The sequence below is a fragment of the Cavia porcellus genome, unplaced genomic scaffold (genome assembly GCF_034190915.1).
Source record: "Cavia porcellus strain 051 isolate PalLab524CR breed Dunkin Hartley unplaced genomic scaffold, mCavPor4.1 scaffold_32, whole genome shotgun sequence".
NCBI classification, from domain to species: Eukaryota; Metazoa; Chordata; class Mammalia; order Rodentia; family Caviidae; genus Cavia; species Cavia porcellus.
The window spans coordinates 24129886-24148321 of NW_026947515.1; the positions used below are offsets into that span (position 1 = coordinate 24129886).

Genomic DNA, 18436 nt, shown 5'->3' on the forward strand with positions numbered 1-18436 from the left:
GGCCTGTGACCCAGCAGCATCTGCTCACCTGTGAGCGGCGGATGCTGCTAGCTTCTCCAACAGTGAAAAACTTTCAGCACTCAGGGAGTCCCCATGTCCCCCCAGGGTTTCCCTCTGACACCCTCCAGGAGGAAGGAAGGATCCCGCACAGGGAATGAATGGCATGGTGGGCAGTGTGGCGCTATGGGAATGAGGAAGGGCATTGAGAGACCTGGGCAGTGCCTGACCCCAGGTGAGCAGCACACCTCCCAGACTCCCAGGACAGCTTGAGTCCAGACAGACCCTTGTACACACACCCCACCACCTTGCCGGGGTCCTTGGCTCCTTTGCACTGTGGCACAGGAAGGAATGAAATGCCAAATTCTGACTTCATCTCTAGCAAAGCCAGAGAAGTTTTGTGGAAAGATTCCCAAGATGCTCCCCAGCCTGCAGGCAATGTTACCCATTTGAAAGAGCTGGGGCACCTGACAATTTCCCATCCTATTCTTCAAAGGAGCTGGGAGTGGGGGTGGGGAGGATGGAAGCCCAAGAATCCAAGGTCAGCGGGAAGCAGATCCTGATAACACTCATAGACCCTAATTCCAGGGCCCAGCTACTGCTGGCTCCAGCTGTGCATCATGGGGTGGCAGGGGGCACTCGAGAGCACATTCGAAGCAGCAAGTGATTCAGGAAGCTTGAGCCCCACAGCACCCTGCTCTGTGGCTTCCACAGGAAGGAGAAATTGACTCAGATCAGCTGCACTGGGAATCACAGGATGTGGACAGGGGTCCAGGATGTGGGGAGAGGAGGAGGAATTTTCCATTCATTAAGGTTAGGGGCTTCGGGAAGCAACTGGTAGCTGCTTGTGGAGAAAGCTCCTTTCTTCAGTATAATCATGATGCTATGCACAGGCTGGCCTCAGAGATAGTTAATATCCTAGATATTCTCATTCTGTCTGTTTCTCAGGACCTTTCTTGGGAAGAAACAGTAGAGATGGCTTCCAGAGGACTTTCTGAAAGTTAAGCCACAATACAAAAGCCTGTATCTTTATGCCACAGAACATACTGTCCCAGAATAGCAATGAAGACGTGGTTATTACTAGGCGTTTCTAAAACTGCAGGCTTTGAGGCAGGAAGATTGTAGCAAGTTCAAGACCAGCCTGGGCTACAAAGTGAGCTCAAGGCCAGCCTGAACTTCATAGCGAGACTTTGTCTCAAACACACACACACGTACACACACACACACACACACACACACACACACACACACACATACTGCAGGCTAGGTAGGGCATCATCTACCTGAGACAAAGAGATGATCTGTGCATGGGGTGGCAATGTGCTTAAACTCACTGTACCTGTGCCCTGCTTTGCAGACTATTTGGGTAGAGCCTGGCTGCTGGCAAAACCAGAAACCAAGACCCTGGAGTGGCTCGGCTCTTGTTGCTGATGGTGCGGGGCACCATGGAGTCACTACAAGGGACAGATCATGAACCTGAACCTGAATAACCAGAGGCAGGGAGAAAGGCGGTTCTCCTGGAATCTGAAGAGGCCACTTGCTGGAATCCAGCTCCTTGGAACTGGGAGAGGAGGACACTGTCCTCATCTGCAAGAGGGCTCCCGTCTGTGGAAGGAAACCCCCAGTCTGACCCCTCCCCGCAAGCCCCTAGAGGAGGGAGGGGGTTCAGAGAGATGCAAGCATCAGCATTTGGGGTCCAGGGGCTCTGCTGTTCTGCAAGACCACAGACCCTGGAGCCACATGCAAAACTGTAAAGTGACTTCTGAAATGTTCAGGCCCATCTGCCTCAAGTCCCTGAGAACCAGAAGAGAATAGGCCAAGCCAAAGGCTTCTGTCTAGAAGCCCCACAGTGAAAAGGGGCGAGGGTGGCAATGGGGTGAGGGGAACAATGGGCCAGAGAGCAGCCCCCGTGCTCCTTCTCTGCACCTCCCAGATCACTCTCAGGTCTGGAGTGCTCGCAGACACTGGGACAATTAGCTCCATGAGTTATACATGCAATATCTGGGAGATGAAGGCAGTAATTACTGCCCGTCTGCCTTCCTGAGGGCTTCCTCCTGTTTGGTCAGAATTATTGAAACTAGGGGAGGGAGGCTTCCATTGTGAGGAAGGTTTATAGGAATCAGTGAAGGCACAATTTAACAAGGCAATAATAATGCTTCTGAATAATTTACCAAGCAAATGACAGCAGCCAATACTCCCAGTTCTTGGTCTCCAGTCTGCTGGCAGGTCGGGGAGGGTGCTAGGCAGGGTCTGCAGACTCCAGCAGTTCCCCTGGTAAAGACCCTGACATAGCTTGACTACTGTTGCTCCTCTCTGGAGCCCTCCAGACTCCTCTCTCCATCTTGTCCCCCTGCCCACGATGAAGTGGGCAGGGGGATCCCAGAGGACCTCACCCTCACAGATACCTCGGGTAATTTCATCCATTACAGTGCATTGAAATGCTAAGAGGTGAACCAGGTCTCAGTTCGCCCATCCTCCTGGCTACCCTGCTGGTTCCTGTGCCACCATCAAAACCAGGCAGGTGAAGCAGTGCAAGAGACAAATCCCTGACCAACTGCCTGAGATACAGACGAGACACCTCTCCTACGCTCCGCACCATGGGGCTCCTTTCAGAGATCTGTGAGCCCAGACTCAGAGGCATAAAAATACCATTCAGTGGTCCCTAGAGTTAACGAGGCTGGACCCAAATAACACAACTAGCAGGGCCTGCGGAAATCTCTACCAGGATAGTAATGATGGGGTCAAGAGGCCACTACCTGAAGGCCTGGGCCTTCTTCTGGCCTTTGCTTCCCTCTTCAAATCGGCCAAGTGGCACCACGTCAAACTGTGTGTCACCCAGCAACCTGAATCTGTGCCAGGGCTGAGGAGGACCAAGGGAAGCAGAACGTATTAATAGATACTGCAAAAGCTAAAGGGAAACGTTTGTGAGCCCTGCCCATGAAGCAGACAGAGACAAATAGCTGCCTCTGGTCCGTGTCTTATTATCAGAAGCCCGACTGGCACCACCCCCACCGCATCATGGCCTAAAGCAATCAAGAACGAGCCTGGAGATTCATCTTCTTCCACTGTCCACAGGGAAGCAGGCAGACAGGAAGGTGGCTGGGCTGAGCCTGCCCTGTCTGCAGAACCTGACTGTGGTCATGGACTGTGCTGCACACCCGGTCAGGAGATCCAGTTTCTGCCTGAGAGCTCCAGGCTGGCACAGAGTTAGATCAAAACATGGACAGTTGGGAGCAGGAGGTCGGGGACTTTCAAAGTGCTTTGCAAAGAGCGCCCCTCAAACTTTGAGCTAAGTCCATGACAGTGTATGGCCCCAGAGCTGGCAAGGACCCAGAAGTCTAACTTGAGGCCTGGGCCTCAAGGCACCATGAGGCTGGAATCTTAGGAATGTGACCCATGTCCTGCTAGAGGTGAGACCCTAGGGTTCAGCCACAGTCATGGAGACACATAGGCACCTCTTTTCTGGGTTTTCTTAGGAAGCAAAGATGATTTAGAGCCCTCTGCCACCTGAGATGGCCATAGCACTTTGGACTAGGTGGCGACACTCACCAGGTAGATGCGGTAAGCGTCCACTCGGCGCAGGGAGCCCCAGCATAGGTCAGTGTCGTTGTACTTGGTGTCTGCCTCCACGCCACAGGAGTCATTGCCGGAGATGCTGCTGAGAGAATAACACCAGGCCCAGGCTTGGGGTGCCCTCCCTGCCCTGTCTTGGGGTGACACAGAAGCTACCCTCCTCCACAATCTGACTTTGCATAAACCATCTTCTAGGATGCACCCCACTTTTCCTAATGACTCGGGGAGCCCTCGGAGGAATCTGAGCCATCTTCCCAATGGGGTTGGGGAGGGGACAGCAGTGCAGAGTGTGTCTCCCGGGGACAGAAGGCAGAGCTGGTGGTGGCTCTGTGGAGAAGGGCCTCGGGGTCAGCCTCATTGGGTGCCATAGACTTGCTTGGCATCACGCTTCTCTGATGGCCACTGCCCCTTCAGGCCATCATGGGCTATAGCCAGCCTAGGGGCTGACGGGGCTACTCACCAGGTCACCTGCATGAGGGAGAAGGGCACAGCTGCAGCATAGATGGCCAGGTCCCCATACAGGTAAATGATGATGCAGAAATAGAACAAGTTGACCCCCACTGAAAGCAACACAACCAGCAGTCAGTCAGGGGCCCAGAGGTGGCGGCGCTGCTGTCTGACAGTTGCCTACCTCCGCTGTAGCTTTCAGGCCCAAGCCGCTGACTTCCTACAAAAAGCAGAAAAATGACCCTGGAGTCCTATTCCTTGACCTGGCTGGTTGCACTGTGACACTGGCAAGAGACACATTGCACTGAGAGAGCTCTGTGAGGCCTGGAGATGCCAGAAGCTCTGAATCTGGATCAGTGCAAGGTGAGCGAAAGAACGGCTAACCCAGAGGGACCAACAGCCTGAGGGGACCGCACACAAGGACCAGGACACTGCGGGAGGGGAGGAGATGCTTGAGTCAGGCAATGAACCCTGGTGCACTGCTCTGCAGCCAACACACAGCTCTAGGACAAGAGGTCACTACTGAAGACTTGAAGCAGAGAAGGCAGTGGAAAACGGTCCAGTTCCCCAAAGTCCAAACTGACAGCATGGAAAGAGCTTCATTTCCGAAGGCCTCTTTATGAATCTGAATCAGGCAACAACAGTGGCCCAGCCATGCCTGCTGTCCTAGGAGAGACAGTGCTCACCGCGGGCTCCCTCCCCTTCCCACGAGGCAGAGGGCTGACTCTGGAAGGTGCGTGACGCTGGCACACCCTCGGCCGAACAGACCGTGCCGCTCTCACTGCAGAAGTGGCCAGAAGCAGAAGCTGGGAGCACAGGGCTCCCATCCTAGTCTCATCAGACTCGATTCTCAATCCTGGCACGTCCCCAACAGCTCTTATCTCGCAGTGAGAGGAATTCCACCCATGTTACCCTGCATGTGCGCACAATCAGGGCTACACAGATCAGGGCTAGAGGCCCTGGGGAAAGCAGTCAGGGCTCTGTAATGTACGGGTTATGGCCCTTGGTGACCAGTCTGAAAAAGCCTCAGACAACTAGTCTGAGCAATGAGCTCAAGTTTTTATGTCACCAGTCTCAAGCTGCTGGCTTCTCTAAGAACCAAAAATAAATAAAATAAAATAAAATAAAGTGATAAGTAACAGGTCCTTTCTAATCCTGGTGGCTCAGAAGAACCTGCAGGGTCCCCATGAAAAAGCCTAGGTCATGTTACTCCTTGGCCAAGGTCAGCTCTGCTCCTACAAATCTAGAGGAAAAACAACAGCAAAACACACAGTGGGCGGGGAGGTTTCCCAAGGACTGAACCTAGGGCCTTTGCACTGAGCTTCCCTTGCCCACTGCCCGCTTTGGAGACAGGGTCTTACTAAGTTGCTCAGTGGCCCAAGGATGAACTCAAATGCTCCAATGTGTAATTCTGCCTGAGCCTCCCAGAGTGCTGGGATTGTAGGCCACACCACTACATCTGGCTGCAAACACAAGTTCGTAAAGGACCACAAGAGGCTGGTGCTTGTTTTTGAATACACTAGTTGGTGTGGCCTTCCCTGACATGTCAGAGATGGGCCTGACTTCCAAACTCAGTGGCCCCTGGGCTCACACCGTCAACCCACTTCAGCTCGCCTTTCTATTCCAACACCAAAGTTCTCAGCAAGGAGGCCCCGACCTCTCCCCACAGCACTGTGCTGACAGTTTTCTGGCTGTTTATAAACTGCCTTTGGCTCTCCCTGATCAATAAAATTTCATTACTCAACACAAAGTGGGAGGATCAATAGCCCCCTCAGAGGTCATCAACGACAAGGCCTGGGGTTTCTAATTACAAGAAATGAGTAGAGGCTCCGAGGGCACTGGGGAGGGTGGTGGCCCTACCAAAGGTGAGGCGACAACTGAACAGTCTGTGAATAAGGAACAGAGCAGAGTAGGGGTGATTCTGCACCCCACAGCCCGCGGGAACAGCTATCTGGAGACAGTGCTGACTGTTACAATAAGGAGGTGCTCCGGGCACCCAGACACCAGTGACCCTGCTGAACACCCTGCAACGCCCGGGATAGGCCTCCGGGACCAGGCCTGCAGGATGCGGCAAGGAGGCCTCTCTGGGAATGGGCCGCTTTCTGTTAGACTTAGCAGAGTCTGGACTATGGGGGTGGGGGAGGATGACGAAATGAACCACTCATTCCTAGAATTCTTCCAGAAATGGGGGCAGATGCAGAACATAAAAATAAGAAAGGAGGCTTAGAAAAATACACATTCTCCCTCTGATGTGCATCTGACTTTGAAAGCTTTCTTTTGGAAGAGGCCTGTGTGGCTGCCAGGGGGGAGCGGTTATGCTTTCTTGGTCTGGTGACATGGACTGGGACAGAAATGGGACAAAGTAAAAGCACAGGAGTGGGCTGGGTACTGGGAAGCCAGCGGTGAATTCTGGGAACGCTCTTGGAGGTCTGCTCTGGACCAAGGGTAGACCCAGGCCTCAGGCAATGTGTGCTGATAATCACTGCCTCCTGGACAGACCCTCAAGGGGGCACTGCCAGTGACAAACTGAGTGAGCACCTAGTGGCCCAAAGGGCGGTTAGGAAGACCCTGCTCTGTCACCCTGGCTCTGCGTTAAGCCCTGCCACACTGATGGCGAGGGTGGAGATGCCCCACTCTGGAGGTGTCAACAGAGAGAAAATCTTCCAAGCTACCTGCAAGAGAAGAGTCTTCCTGAGACTGCCTAACTCTCACGCGAGTGGAAACGCACAGGTTTGGCCCTAAACACTAACTCTTTCAATTGCTCTTCTTCTAAAAGCTCAAGATTTGCCCCAGACGTACATGGTTGGAGCTGGGTGGATCCCTGCGGGCTGCAGCCAAATATCCCCTAGCTGGGAGGGAGCCCAGCAGCGCCCAGCTCCTCGGCAACCCGGACACGGGCTCTGAGCGCCCTCTGCTGGCTACCTCAAGCACAGGCCCGGCAGAACATGTGACATATCCTGCTCTCAGAGGGTGTTGTCCCAGATCGAACAGGCTACAAACATGAAGCAATAGAGAGCCAGATGGGGTGGCGCACTTCTAATCACAATGCTTGGCAGGTGGAGGCTGCAGGTTTGAGGTCAGCCTGGGATACCCAGTGCATTCAAGGCTAACCTGAGCTATGCAGCAAGACCCTGCTTCAAAAAACCCAACCCAACCCAACCCAACTCAACCCAGTGGAGCAAATAAGACGCACAAAATTACCACTTGGCCTCCATCAGCTTTCTTTGTTGGAAAGCTGCTGAGGATTCCTGACTCCTACTAGGGCAGCCGCTTCTAGTTGCTGGGACAGGGAGGAATTCAAGTAAGCAGCTGGGAGCAGGGCAGGCCTTTTGGCAAGGTGGAGGAACCTTGGAGCAAGTGGACAATCTGTTCCTCCCCATGGCCTCCCCTACCGCTAGTAGCATGGTCTTCATTATAAGGACCAGGTCTGCAGGCTGGGACCTTCTTCTCCACGTCCTACCCCAAAGGAGCTTTTACCTTTATTGAAGAACATGGAAGCCATCTGTCCCATTTCCACCCGGTCTGTGATTTCAAACAGGTTGGGAGGTGCGCGTCTCTCTGTGGAGCCAAAAGGACAAGGGATGGTGGCAGCTCTTCCCTGGAAGAGCTTCAGGAGGGATCACCAAGATGAGTGCAGCCTCCGGGATAAGGAATCCCCCATGCATCTCAAACTCTTGAGAAGACTTTTCCCAATGTTCCCTGCTTGAAGCATCTTGTAAATCTTACTGTGTTCCTGTCGCTAGTGCAATGGAACCCCAGGCTTTGTGTATGATAGCCAAGTACCCTACCACAGAGCCACGGTCCATCTATTTTTAAGAGAATTCCGGGATGCTCCTCATGGAGCAAGAAGGAGAAGGACTCCAGCTCAGAGGCCAGGTGGGAACAGGGGTGAGACGGTGTGGCAGGAGCCTGTGCAGGAGGGGGGAAGGGGAGGCTAGAGCTGGAGACCCCTACTCACTCAGGCTTCCAGTGGGCACGAGGCACGGTGCTCAACTAACGCGCTGAGCTGTAGATATTGGTAAGAGGCAGAACCAAAGCCTGTGCTCTGCTTCCTCTACCATGGCGCCTTCCTAGGAGCCAATGCACAGGCAGGGAATAGCAGAAGTGTTTGCAGGGAGACTCCCTAGAGCCCCCTCAACAAAGAACCTGAACCCCCTCGAGCAGAGGGAGCATGGGGCCTGCCCAGAATCCCAAGACTTACGCACAGACAGGATGGGCAGTTTCTCTGCCTGCTCGTAGCTCTCCTGGGTGAGCACGTCACTGTCGGAGGCTGTGGAGGAGCCCTCGTCCTCCTCCTCCTGGGAGGACGCGGTGGAATGGATGAAGAGGAAGGGGAGAGACAGGTGGAAGGGTGAGCACATGATGCTGCGGACACCCCAGGCCTGGAGAACGCACTCCCTTTGTTCTCTCTTTCTAGAAGGTATCTGCTTAGGAATGTCTCACATCCTCACTGTCACATTAGAAGGTGAAGATGCACACATGTAGTTCTTGGGGACAGACGTTCAGGACTGTGCTGCCTCAAGGCAGGGTGTGAGGGACCGATGCTCTGACGCTAAGGCAGCAGACACCACTCTCCTGCCTTTGCGAGGCTATTAAGTTGCGTCTCTGGGGCTTGGGACCAGGCTCCTGCACTGGCCGAAGGGCGGGCTGCTCTTCCCGTGGGCACACAACCCGGAGAGAGGCCTAGAGACAAGGGCAACACACACACCTTGCGGGTTTCCATTCTCTTCCAGTGGAGCTGAGCGTTGGCTGCGGCCATGGCCTCCACCACAAAGGTAGTTGTCACAAAGCTGAGGAGGGAGCCATGTGTTAACGACGGGGGGAGATTGCAACAGGTATGCGTGACACAACTCACAGCCCTGCAGTGGCCTCTGTGAGAGCTGCTCCCCAGAGACATGCTTCGGTGGGTCTCTGCTGGGAAAAAGTGTGCACGTGCATCCCCGATGCCTGTCGGCTTGCCTTTGTAGCATTTTTAATGCCACTTGAAAAAAACTTAGGTGGAGGTGACTTGGAGGGGGCAATGTGGCCCTGCATCCCTGGAAGGGGTCTGCTGAGGAAGGCAGTAAGCCATAGTCGGAGGGGAGGAGGATTCTTAGAGGTGTGCTCAGAGCTTCTGGAGGGACCGTCTTCCCGCTCCTCATGAGGTCACAGGTGAGCTCCCAATTACACACACTAGTGCAAGCAGATACCGCAAGCGTGGCACTGGAATTCATTTTTTTTTACTTTTGGAATCATCTGGATCATATTAAAATAAACTTTGGAAGCCAGCTGTGGTGGCACATACCTGTCATCCACCACTCAGGAGGCTGAGGCAGGAGGACTACTGTGAGTTCGAGGCTGGGCTGGGCTACAAAGTGAGTTCAAGGCCAGCCTGAACTGCACAGTTACCCTGTCTCAAAAAAGACTAAATCAGTTAATTAATTAAACTTTCATTACTGTGGCCTGAATCTAAAGGGGGACTGGGAAGAAGCACTGGATTTTCACCAAGAAGTCAGACTAGAGCAGAGAAACCGTCTTTTCTCCTCTACTTACAGAAACTCAGAGCCTAGGTGGACAAAGGTGCCCTTGTTAACAGGGGACACAGGGCACTGCATGGCGTGACTCCATCCCTGCTGTTCAACAACTTAGGGCGAACACTTGTCTCCCCATTTCCCAAGGCGGGTACAGTGCTGGCCCTGTGTGCTCAGGGGCTGATGCTAGACAGCAGTGACTGCTCAGCCTTGCGGGCGGGTAGCAGGTGGTAGAGGGGCTGTCACACTCAGGTCCCTTTACCTTGGTGAGGGACAGCAACAGGGCCCAAATCCCATTTCTGATGGCCTCAGCACCTGGGAAAAGGTTTCTCCTTATCTGGCCTAACTGACCATTTTCAGGGCTTTAGAATTCTCTTCAGTTTGAAAGTAAAACTAAAATCAATCTTAATAAATAAAGAGATTTCTCTTGGCTTCACAAAGCCAACCCATTGATCATGCTCAAACGTAAATGGGTTGAGCGAAGAGGGGGCGTGGAAGCCCTACTTGGATCCCCCAGTAATCACTCCCCATTCAGACAGCTGCCTGTGCTGCAGGTCCTTTGAAGGGGACAGAGTCACATCAGGACAAGGACTTCTACAGCTCCTGACAGACAGTGCTTGAAGTACGTGATGAGCCAACAGTGCCCCAATTCACCTCAAGACTCCCCAAAAGAAGAGCATAAAGAAGCTGAGAACCTCAGCCCCTTTTCTACCCCTTCGGGGTCTCAGCTCACCCCAGCTGCTTAGATCTGCTTTATTCTTCCCCAGTGCCTGCTCCCTCCCTCTCCAAACCTGGGCTTTAGTGCTGCCCTCCGTGACCCTCGGACCCTACTCAGACCTGCCACTGCCCAGTCCCAGCTGCTCACCCTGCTAGGCTTTGTCTTTTTCCACATTTTTCACCCTCTAGTTCCTCTGCAATGGAATCACTGACCATGTCACCACTGTCTGCCCTGCGAGCTACAGCCAAGCCCGGGAAAGTTGGGTCTCTGCTCCATGAAGAAGTCCACACAGAGAATGGTGCCAGCTGTGCCAAGATGGGGTGTCACCTCTCAGGGACATGCTGCTTGGGTGGGCTGTTCCAGGTTCTGGTTCCCATCTTTTTTTTTGTCTCTTGAGACAGGGTCTCACTCTGCAGTTCAGGCTGGCCTTGAGCTCACTTTGTAGCCCAGGCTGGCCTCAAACTTGCAACGATCCTCCTGCCTCAGGCTCCTGAGTGCTGGGATTACAGGCATGCACCACCACACCAGGTTCTTCCCACCTCTTTTTTTTTTTTTTCCTTCTTGCCTCTTTTATGTGGACTTCTACCTGATCAAATGGGCTGGACATGCCCAGTTCTAAGTCCCTTAGTGGCCTGGGCCTCTTGTGAAATGACCTCAGACTGCACGTGGAATCCCCCAGAACACCCAACGTAGACTCTGTCCATTCTGAAGCCCCAGCTAGGGCTCCCACACACCTGGGTTGTGAAGCAGGTGCCCTAAAGGCTTGGGAGGTCACTCAGCAGCTGACCACACAAGTGTGTACCTGCATACTCATCACTTACTCGGTCAACTGTCTTAAGCAAATTCTAAATTTCACACCAACTTTCCAGATCCCCCTAATGCCTCTGAGATGCCTGTTGGCTCTTTCTGTGGCTAGCTGGCATTTTTCTCAGAGATCAAGGATGGAGGGTAACAGTAATGAAGTACAGCAAAGGACAGACAGGACATGGGGAGAGACAGGCAGCACTGCTAGGGACACTCCCAAGCTGATTCCGCATCTGGGCTGTTACTTCTTCAAGGCTGTGTAATGGCCCCCTACCCAGAAGGCACCGTGAGACCTTTGAACTTCCTCTCTCCAGGCCACATTGCTCAGGGCTCTCCTACAGGTGGACAGCCACCTTCCTATCCCCAAAGTGGCTTCCTGTTAACTAGGGACAGTCAGGCGCCCCAAGAAGCCACGCTCTAGCTCGACCCCCAGGCCTGGGCAACAGCTGCCCTCACCTCTTACCTCATCAAGCCCAGGAACACCAGGAGGACGAGGCTGACGAGCCACCCGGCAGTGGCGAAGGCCTTGGGCATGGTGAGGGCGCCTGTGCCCACGATGAGGTTGAACATGTACACTAGGCCCACCTGGAACCAGGGGGTGACAGTCAAGCCCAGAAAGTGAGTTAGCCTCTCCCCTTACGGCCCCAGGGATCATCAAGCTTCCCAGGCTGCAGCCAGGGAGGCTGGCGAGAAGACACAAGGACACTGGGTCCTTAGGAGCCAGGCTCTGTACCCAGTGTTAGGCAACCAAACGTTCAATACTCAAACGACAAACGCCCCACAGTCTATAGGTTCTTTTCAGGGTGTATCTGAGTGACAGCTTAGTCTCTGCCGTTGCTGTCTCATTTCAGACTCTCCAAGGCAGTGCCAGCACACCACCCAGCCAGCTGCTCTCCTCTCTCCCCGAGCCAAGCTGCTCAAGGCGCCTGGAGGTGTCTCCTTTGAATCACGATCAGTCCTACCATGAACGAGAGGTTCCTTTCCCTTGAGTCTGGCAGCAGCAGAGGGAATTTTCCACAGCGACAGCTCCCAGACCCAGGACCCCATGTCTCTCCCATGAAGGCTCCCTTTCCTGCTCTGTGGAGGTGATTGAGGCCGTGTGTGTTCCCAAAGGCTCACTCCTTCCTGGCTTAAAAGTCACAGTGCCTGCCTCTTCCCTGCCCGCCTTTGAGGAACACATGCTGCTCCTCCTTGCTGAGGCCAAGCTGGACCTCAACCTCCAGCCAGTCTCACGCTGAAATTCTCTCTTTCCATCAGCTCTTCCTTTTGGCCTACAAACTTCCTTGACATCTTTAAAACATGCCTTGCCTCTCTTTCTCAGAGAAGAGCTATGCTATTTTCTTTGCCTTAATTTCCTAATCCCCACAACTCCAGCACTTGGGAGGCTGAGGCAGGAAGATTCCCTTGAGTTCGAGACCAGCCTGGGTGGTATTATAAGCCCTGTCTCAAAAAACAAAAACCAAAACACAAACAAACAAAGAAGATAAACATTTCAACTCTAGGAACCCCATTCAACTCACTTTCACTTCTCCTTCTTAAATGTCTTTTTTTTTTCCGGTACCGGGGATGGAACTCACGACTGCCTGCTTGCAAGGCAGGTGCTTATGCCGCCGAGCTAAATCCCCAGCCCCACTTCTCCTTCTTAAAAGGATGTACCTTCCTATATCTATATATTTTTTTTTTGTCTTTTTCCTTTTTATCGGCACCAGGGATGGAACTCACGACTGCCTGCTTGCAAGGCAGGTGCTTATGCCGCTGAGCTAAATCCCCAGCCCCTCCTATATCTATTTTTAAGTTTTGCTAAGATAGCTAGGTACGCAAATTGATCAGAAACACAAATCAGGACCAGCTTCCCAGGCTGTCAGTTTTTTTTTTTTTTTTTTTAACCATAAAGAAATGAGACACAGAGATTGTCAAGTACCACCGTGGGGGTCTTTGGCTGGCCAAGGGGTTGGGCAGTGGTTAGACAGGGACAGGCTTCCCAGCAGGTGTCAACTGCTAGCTGAGTGCTGGATAAATGGGTGGATTTCCTACCTAGAGGACAGAGTGCCACTGGCAGTCCATCTATGCTTGGTATCAGGAGGCAAGCAAGCCCTCTTGGGCTTTCTCCTAGCTCCTTGATTCCTACCTAACTTTAGGGCCCAAATTCCACCATAGAACTTTCCCCAGTCTCCCAAATTCATCTTTTTTTCTACTTTTATTTTTGAGACAGGGTCTCTCTACATAGTTCAGGCTGGTCATCAGCTCACCATGTAGACCAGATTGGCTTTGAACCCACGGCAACCCCCCTGTCTCAGGCTCCCAAGTGCTGGGATTATTAGGGGTAACCACCCTACCTGGCTTGCTTTCTGCCTTTATGTACTTGAAACGACAAGGACTTATAGCGGGCTTCAGACATCTGTGTGTTCATCTTTTCCCTAACGACCAATTTCAGGCTGTGGCAGTGGTCTGTCACCAGATCCTGCTCAGGTGATCAGGGCATGGCAGTCCATGGTTGGCCTTCTGAATGGAAAGTGTTGGCTTTGTACAAGGGACTCTGTCTGCAGCAAACTCATTTTGACTTTTGCTGGGGTCCATTTCCTGCCTGGCACTTTGAGGCTAATGTGTACTGGGCTAGAATGAATCATCTAGCTGGTTCAGTGCTGCTCACGTGTTCATGTATTCAGACTCCCGAGAGGCTCCCGTGGGCCAGGCTCTGCACTCTGAGCCAGGTACCACTGAACAGGATGGCCATAATCCTTGACCTGATGGAGCTGCATCCACAGGAGGAGGAGAGAGACAGGAAAAAAACACTATAGACAGCTTGAGAGAAGCCTAAGGAAGCAAAGAATCAGGGCATCACCACAGCAAGACACTTCAGATTTGGAAAGGGGGCATTGCCTAGGCAGAGCACCAGCAAGAGCCTTCCAGGTAAGAAGGCCCACAGTGCAACTGAGGTGGGGAAACCCACGGAACCAGGAGGCCTGGGTGGCTGAGGTGTACATGCTAGGGGGCTGCGAGGGCCAGTCAGACTGTGCAGCTTTTTTTTTTTTGAGATAGGGTTTCGCTGTGTAGTTCAGGCCTTGAACTCACTGTGTAGCCCAGGCTGGCCTCAAACTTGTGATCCTCCTGCCTTAGTCTCCTGAGTTCTGGGATTACAGATGTGCACCACCATGCCTGGGTTGTGCAGTCCTTTTATAAGAGATGGGAGTTTGATGTTTTGGAGAGTTTTAAGAAGGGCATTAATAGAACACACCCGAGCTGACCACCTAACACCTGCATTTCCTATAGCTTGGTTCTCTTTAGTGAGCAACTGCATGTGCCTAACAGAGACTTCAAATAAATCTCAGGGAAAACAGAAGCTTTGTCAACTTCAGGCAGGCATGAATTAGGCAGTAAGAACAGAAATGGGTGGTCACGCTTGTCTTGCTGTTACTGTTATGGTTTATATCTGTCCCCCCAAAGCCTCATGAGCTCGTAGGTGGGCTCTTAGGAAGTGATTAGATCATGGGGGTGTCACAGTCATCAGTGGGTTAGTTCACTGATGGGTTTGTAGCTCAGTGTCATGTTGGGAGGTGAAGCTGCTCACGGAGGTGGGTCGCTGGGGGTGTGGCCTGGAAGGGGCTCTCTTTCTCCTTCCTCCCTTCATCTCTCTCTGCTTCCTGCCTGCCACGCCATGAGAATTCTCTTCTGCCATGTTTCTTGCCTTGGAACCACCTGGCTGTGGACTGAAACCTCTATAAACTGAGCCAAAATAAATCTCTCCTCATTTAAGTCGTGGGTGTCAGGTATTTTGTTTTAGCAATGAGGAAAGCAAAGAAGACAGTTACGATATTTTAGTTTTAAAACAAGTGCCGTGCCCCTAGTGAGGGCTCAGGAATCCCGTAAGACAAAGCAGGACTTCCCGCCCCAGCAGTCCTAGCACACATTTACCCCTTCTACCTTCAGTAAAAGTAATTAGCAAGAACGAACCACAAGGAGCAGGTGGAGGCAAGAAGCACCTCTGAGCTAAGTCACAGGCTAAGGCAGGAGGAGTGGTAGGGAAGGAGGAAGAGGAAGCGTGCATTCTCTTCCACTGGCCATGTGACAATTCTACAGGGCCAGCTTCCTGGGAAGGAGTCCTTGAAGCAGAGGAATAAGACCCTGCCAGTCTCCAAATGCAGGCCTACCTGTGCAGGTAAAACCAAGCTTCCTCTAGTTCCTCTCTCAGTGGCTGAACTGCAGGGGACATTCTACTCCTGGGATTTCTCACGGTGCCCTGTGCCCTGGGCACCTCAGCACACAGCATGGTATCTGCCTCACCTCCAACCCAGCGGCATCACTGTGACTTGCAGGAGACAGTGGTCACCAGTACCTTAGAACAGCTTCCCCCTAAGATGACTGACAGGAAATAGGCAGCAATCATGTGTGAGCGCTGGCTCGAATTTAAGACTGAAACCAGGGCTCTCTCCTTCCAAAGCAAGAGCAAGGATCTTCTGCAAGAACCTGCTAGCTAGCTGGGGGCATGGTGGTGGATGCCTGAAATCCCAGCATTTGGGAGCCTAAGGCAGGAGGAATGCCATGAGTTCAAGGCCAGCCTGAACTACACAGCAAGACCCTGTCTGAAACAAACAACCAGAATTAAATCAAGCTAAAGCAAACATTCACCCCTGAACTGAAAAAGAACTCATGACTTAAGTCAGTCAGAAAAGAATGGGGCAATACAGAGTTAAAAAGGGGCTTGATATTGGGAATGATCGTGGGCTGATACATTTTTGTAAACTATGTGGCTAGTATCTGGGTCTCTCTCTAGGAAGCCAGGGCAGGGTTCTGCCTATACCAAATCAAGGCCTGCAGGTATCTCAGAGCAGCTGTGGCAGTCAGTCGGATCTATAGCTGATCTGGGATCACTGGATGATAAATCCTTCTTTTTGTCTTAGAAGGATTCAAGACTCATTCTTCCAGGATGGTGGAAAAAAGATGTTTTGTTCCCCGAAAACTATGTCCCCCTTCCTCTTGATTACCACCACCTTGTCCCATCATGGCCCATCTTTCTCCCACAACTGTCTTTACCAGGAAGATAAGAGGAAACAGCACTGGTTTATGGCAACTGTCCAGAGCTGGGTCTCAAAGAAAAACACTGAACAAAATCAAACATTGGAAATGGACACACACAAAAATATCACTAGACTAGGCATGGTGGCACATGCATGTAATCCCAGCACTCAGGAGGCTGAGGCAGGAAGATTACAAATTTGAAGCCAGTCTGGGCCACATAGCGAGTTTAAGGCCAGTCTGATACAACAGAGCAAGAACCTATGAAAGAGAGAGACAGACAGACAGACAGACTCGTAGGCCTAACTGCCCAATCTCCTGTGGGCCCATGCTGACACCTGAAATGATGACCCAAACAAGAAACGGGGCATCTCAAATCCTTCCAAAACTTAGTTACAGAAATGACTCATTTCCTCATCTCTAAGTTTATAGACATTGTAAGAAAAAGCAGGAACCGTGGGACGTTTAGGCAAGGCCATTTCACTGCCGACACAGCAGTCTGGCAACTATTACTGGATTCCACAGATGAGGGGGACCCTATTCATTCCATTCCAGGGTTCACAAAGGCTTCCCCTGGTAAATTTGGAAGTGAAGTCTTCTCTGGCCATATGCCAACAGTACAGTCCTCACAAGGAGACCCGAAGTGAGGAAGTTTTCTTGGGGCTATTCATAGGAAGGCTTCCTTATGCATCATACCACAATGCCAGCATAAGGCCACAATACTGTGGTGCCAGCAGAAACAGTGCAGAGGTTTCCAGGGTGGAGAGGTGTGTGCCAAGCAGGCAGCAGACTAAGGCAGGTAATTTCTAGAAAGAAATATCTGGCTATGTACAGAAATGCCGCTTTTCCCTGGGTTACTTCATAGCAACAAGTGTCAACCATCTGATTACTCAAATTACCTGCCAGTTACTTATCCAGACAAGAGGTTCTGTGATGAACAACCATGACCAGTGGATATTGCACAGGGAAGATAAACTGTGTGTAGGGGGAGTGAGAGCCTCAAGACAGAGAGAAATCAATCATTCTAATTGTCCTAATTTTAGACTCCAACTAACTGCTGTTTGAAGTCTCTGCCTCTTTCGCCATCCAAGACCATAAAAGTTGTGCAACTTAAAAGTCAGCTGAAGACCAAAGCAAGTTCAAATTGCTGAGATGAATAAAATCCAAAGTCAACAACTGTCAATCACTGTCCCTCTGAAGGGCAGCACTGCACACAAGTGGTGGCAGCTCTGAGATGAATATTGTAAAGAGTTAGCAAGTTTTTTGGGGGGTTTGATACTAACATCTAAAAAGGGAACAAATTTGATTCAATATTCTAAGCTATGACAGAGGCAGGAAAACTTCTGCTATATTGAGTCTCCCACTCTGTCTTCATCAGGGTCTTCTTAAACCTGAACAACCACTAGTACAGTCCACTACAAGTGGGGTGCTTCTCTAGAGGTCAAAAGCAGTGTGCTGAGCTGAACAGATTCTGGAAGGAAAACTCACATAGGGAGAATAGAGTTCTCCGGTCTCTGTGATTTCACCTGCCATCTCCAGAAAAGCAAGGGAGGGTGGTCAGCAGAGGTTGCTTCTGTGCAGGGGTGGTGGTCGCTGTAGGTCCCTAAGGCAAAGAGAGTAGACTTCAGCTTTCTGGTAGACCAAGATGGGGATGGGAGATTTGCAGTCACCCCTCCGCCCCATCTCTTGCACTTTGGACCTTAAGACTCAGCCTGGAAGGCTCTCCCAGGATGATGGAAATCAAGCAGTTTCATTTAACTGGTCCTATCGGTTCACAGCACTGCTTTGAGGATGGATGCTGTTTGGATCATAAGTGACTTAAGGGGCTTCTGAAGCTACTAAATCTCACCCACTGCCCTACAGACCCCTTTACACACTCTGCGGTACTTATGCCCACTAATTCCAGGAACTGCGAGCTCATCACCACACACGGTAGCCGATAGAACAATGCCTCGCCGCTCATGTCAGGGATCTGGGGCTTCCTAGGTCGCTCTCCAACCCAACTCCTTGTCCAAAAGCTTCTCCTCTACTTCCCGGCCCCCATATGTCTTCTGCCCTGCTTTCTGGGTTTTTCACTCTCAAATTTGTCTCTCTTCTCAAAAGCCTCTATGCAAGTCTCTCCACTGTCCTCTCTCCTAGAGGAACTCCTACTCTGCCACCTCACTCCATCCCATCCTACCTTCCCACCCGGCCCAACACGGCACGGCACCTGCAGCATAGATAGCTCCCGCTCGCCGGCCCGCTGCCGGTAACCTCTGCCACTGCCGGCGCCAGCTGTCTCCCACCAGCGTCCATACGGCGCATGCGCCTGTGCCTGAGCCCACCTTCTCGGCGCTCGCCTTGGGCGGGGCACGGCACGGTGATTGGCTCCCTT

The 18436-nt window shown here is 52.0% G+C and overlaps 1 protein-coding gene across 3 annotated transcripts in view; it reads right to left on the reverse strand.

The window, feature by feature from the left end:
• Positions 1-18419, reverse strand: part of Tmem104 (transmembrane protein 104) — a 51929-nt gene extending 33510 nt beyond the window's left edge. Inside the window, exons 1-8 of one of the 3 annotated variants that reach the window (XM_005001399.4) lie at positions 18272-18419; positions 17551-17665; positions 11513-11634; positions 8726-8807; positions 8219-8315; positions 7495-7575; positions 4031-4130; positions 3547-3652 (exon numbers count right to left, since the gene is read on the reverse strand). In XM_005001399.4, coding sequence (XP_005001456.1) covers positions 3547-3652; positions 4031-4130; positions 7495-7575; positions 8219-8315; positions 8726-8807; positions 11513-11634; positions 17551-17595 — 633 coding nt within the window. In that variant the 5' untranslated portion in view covers positions 17596-17665; positions 18272-18419. Of the gene's footprint in view, positions 1-3546; positions 3656-4030; positions 4131-7494; positions 7576-8218; positions 8316-8725; positions 8808-11512; positions 11635-17550; positions 17666-18241 lie in introns of all 3 variants that reach the window. The other 2 variants (XM_003464848.5, XM_063242506.1) reach the window with 2 other exon arrangements.
• Between the last annotated feature and the right edge of the window lie 17 nt (positions 18420-18436).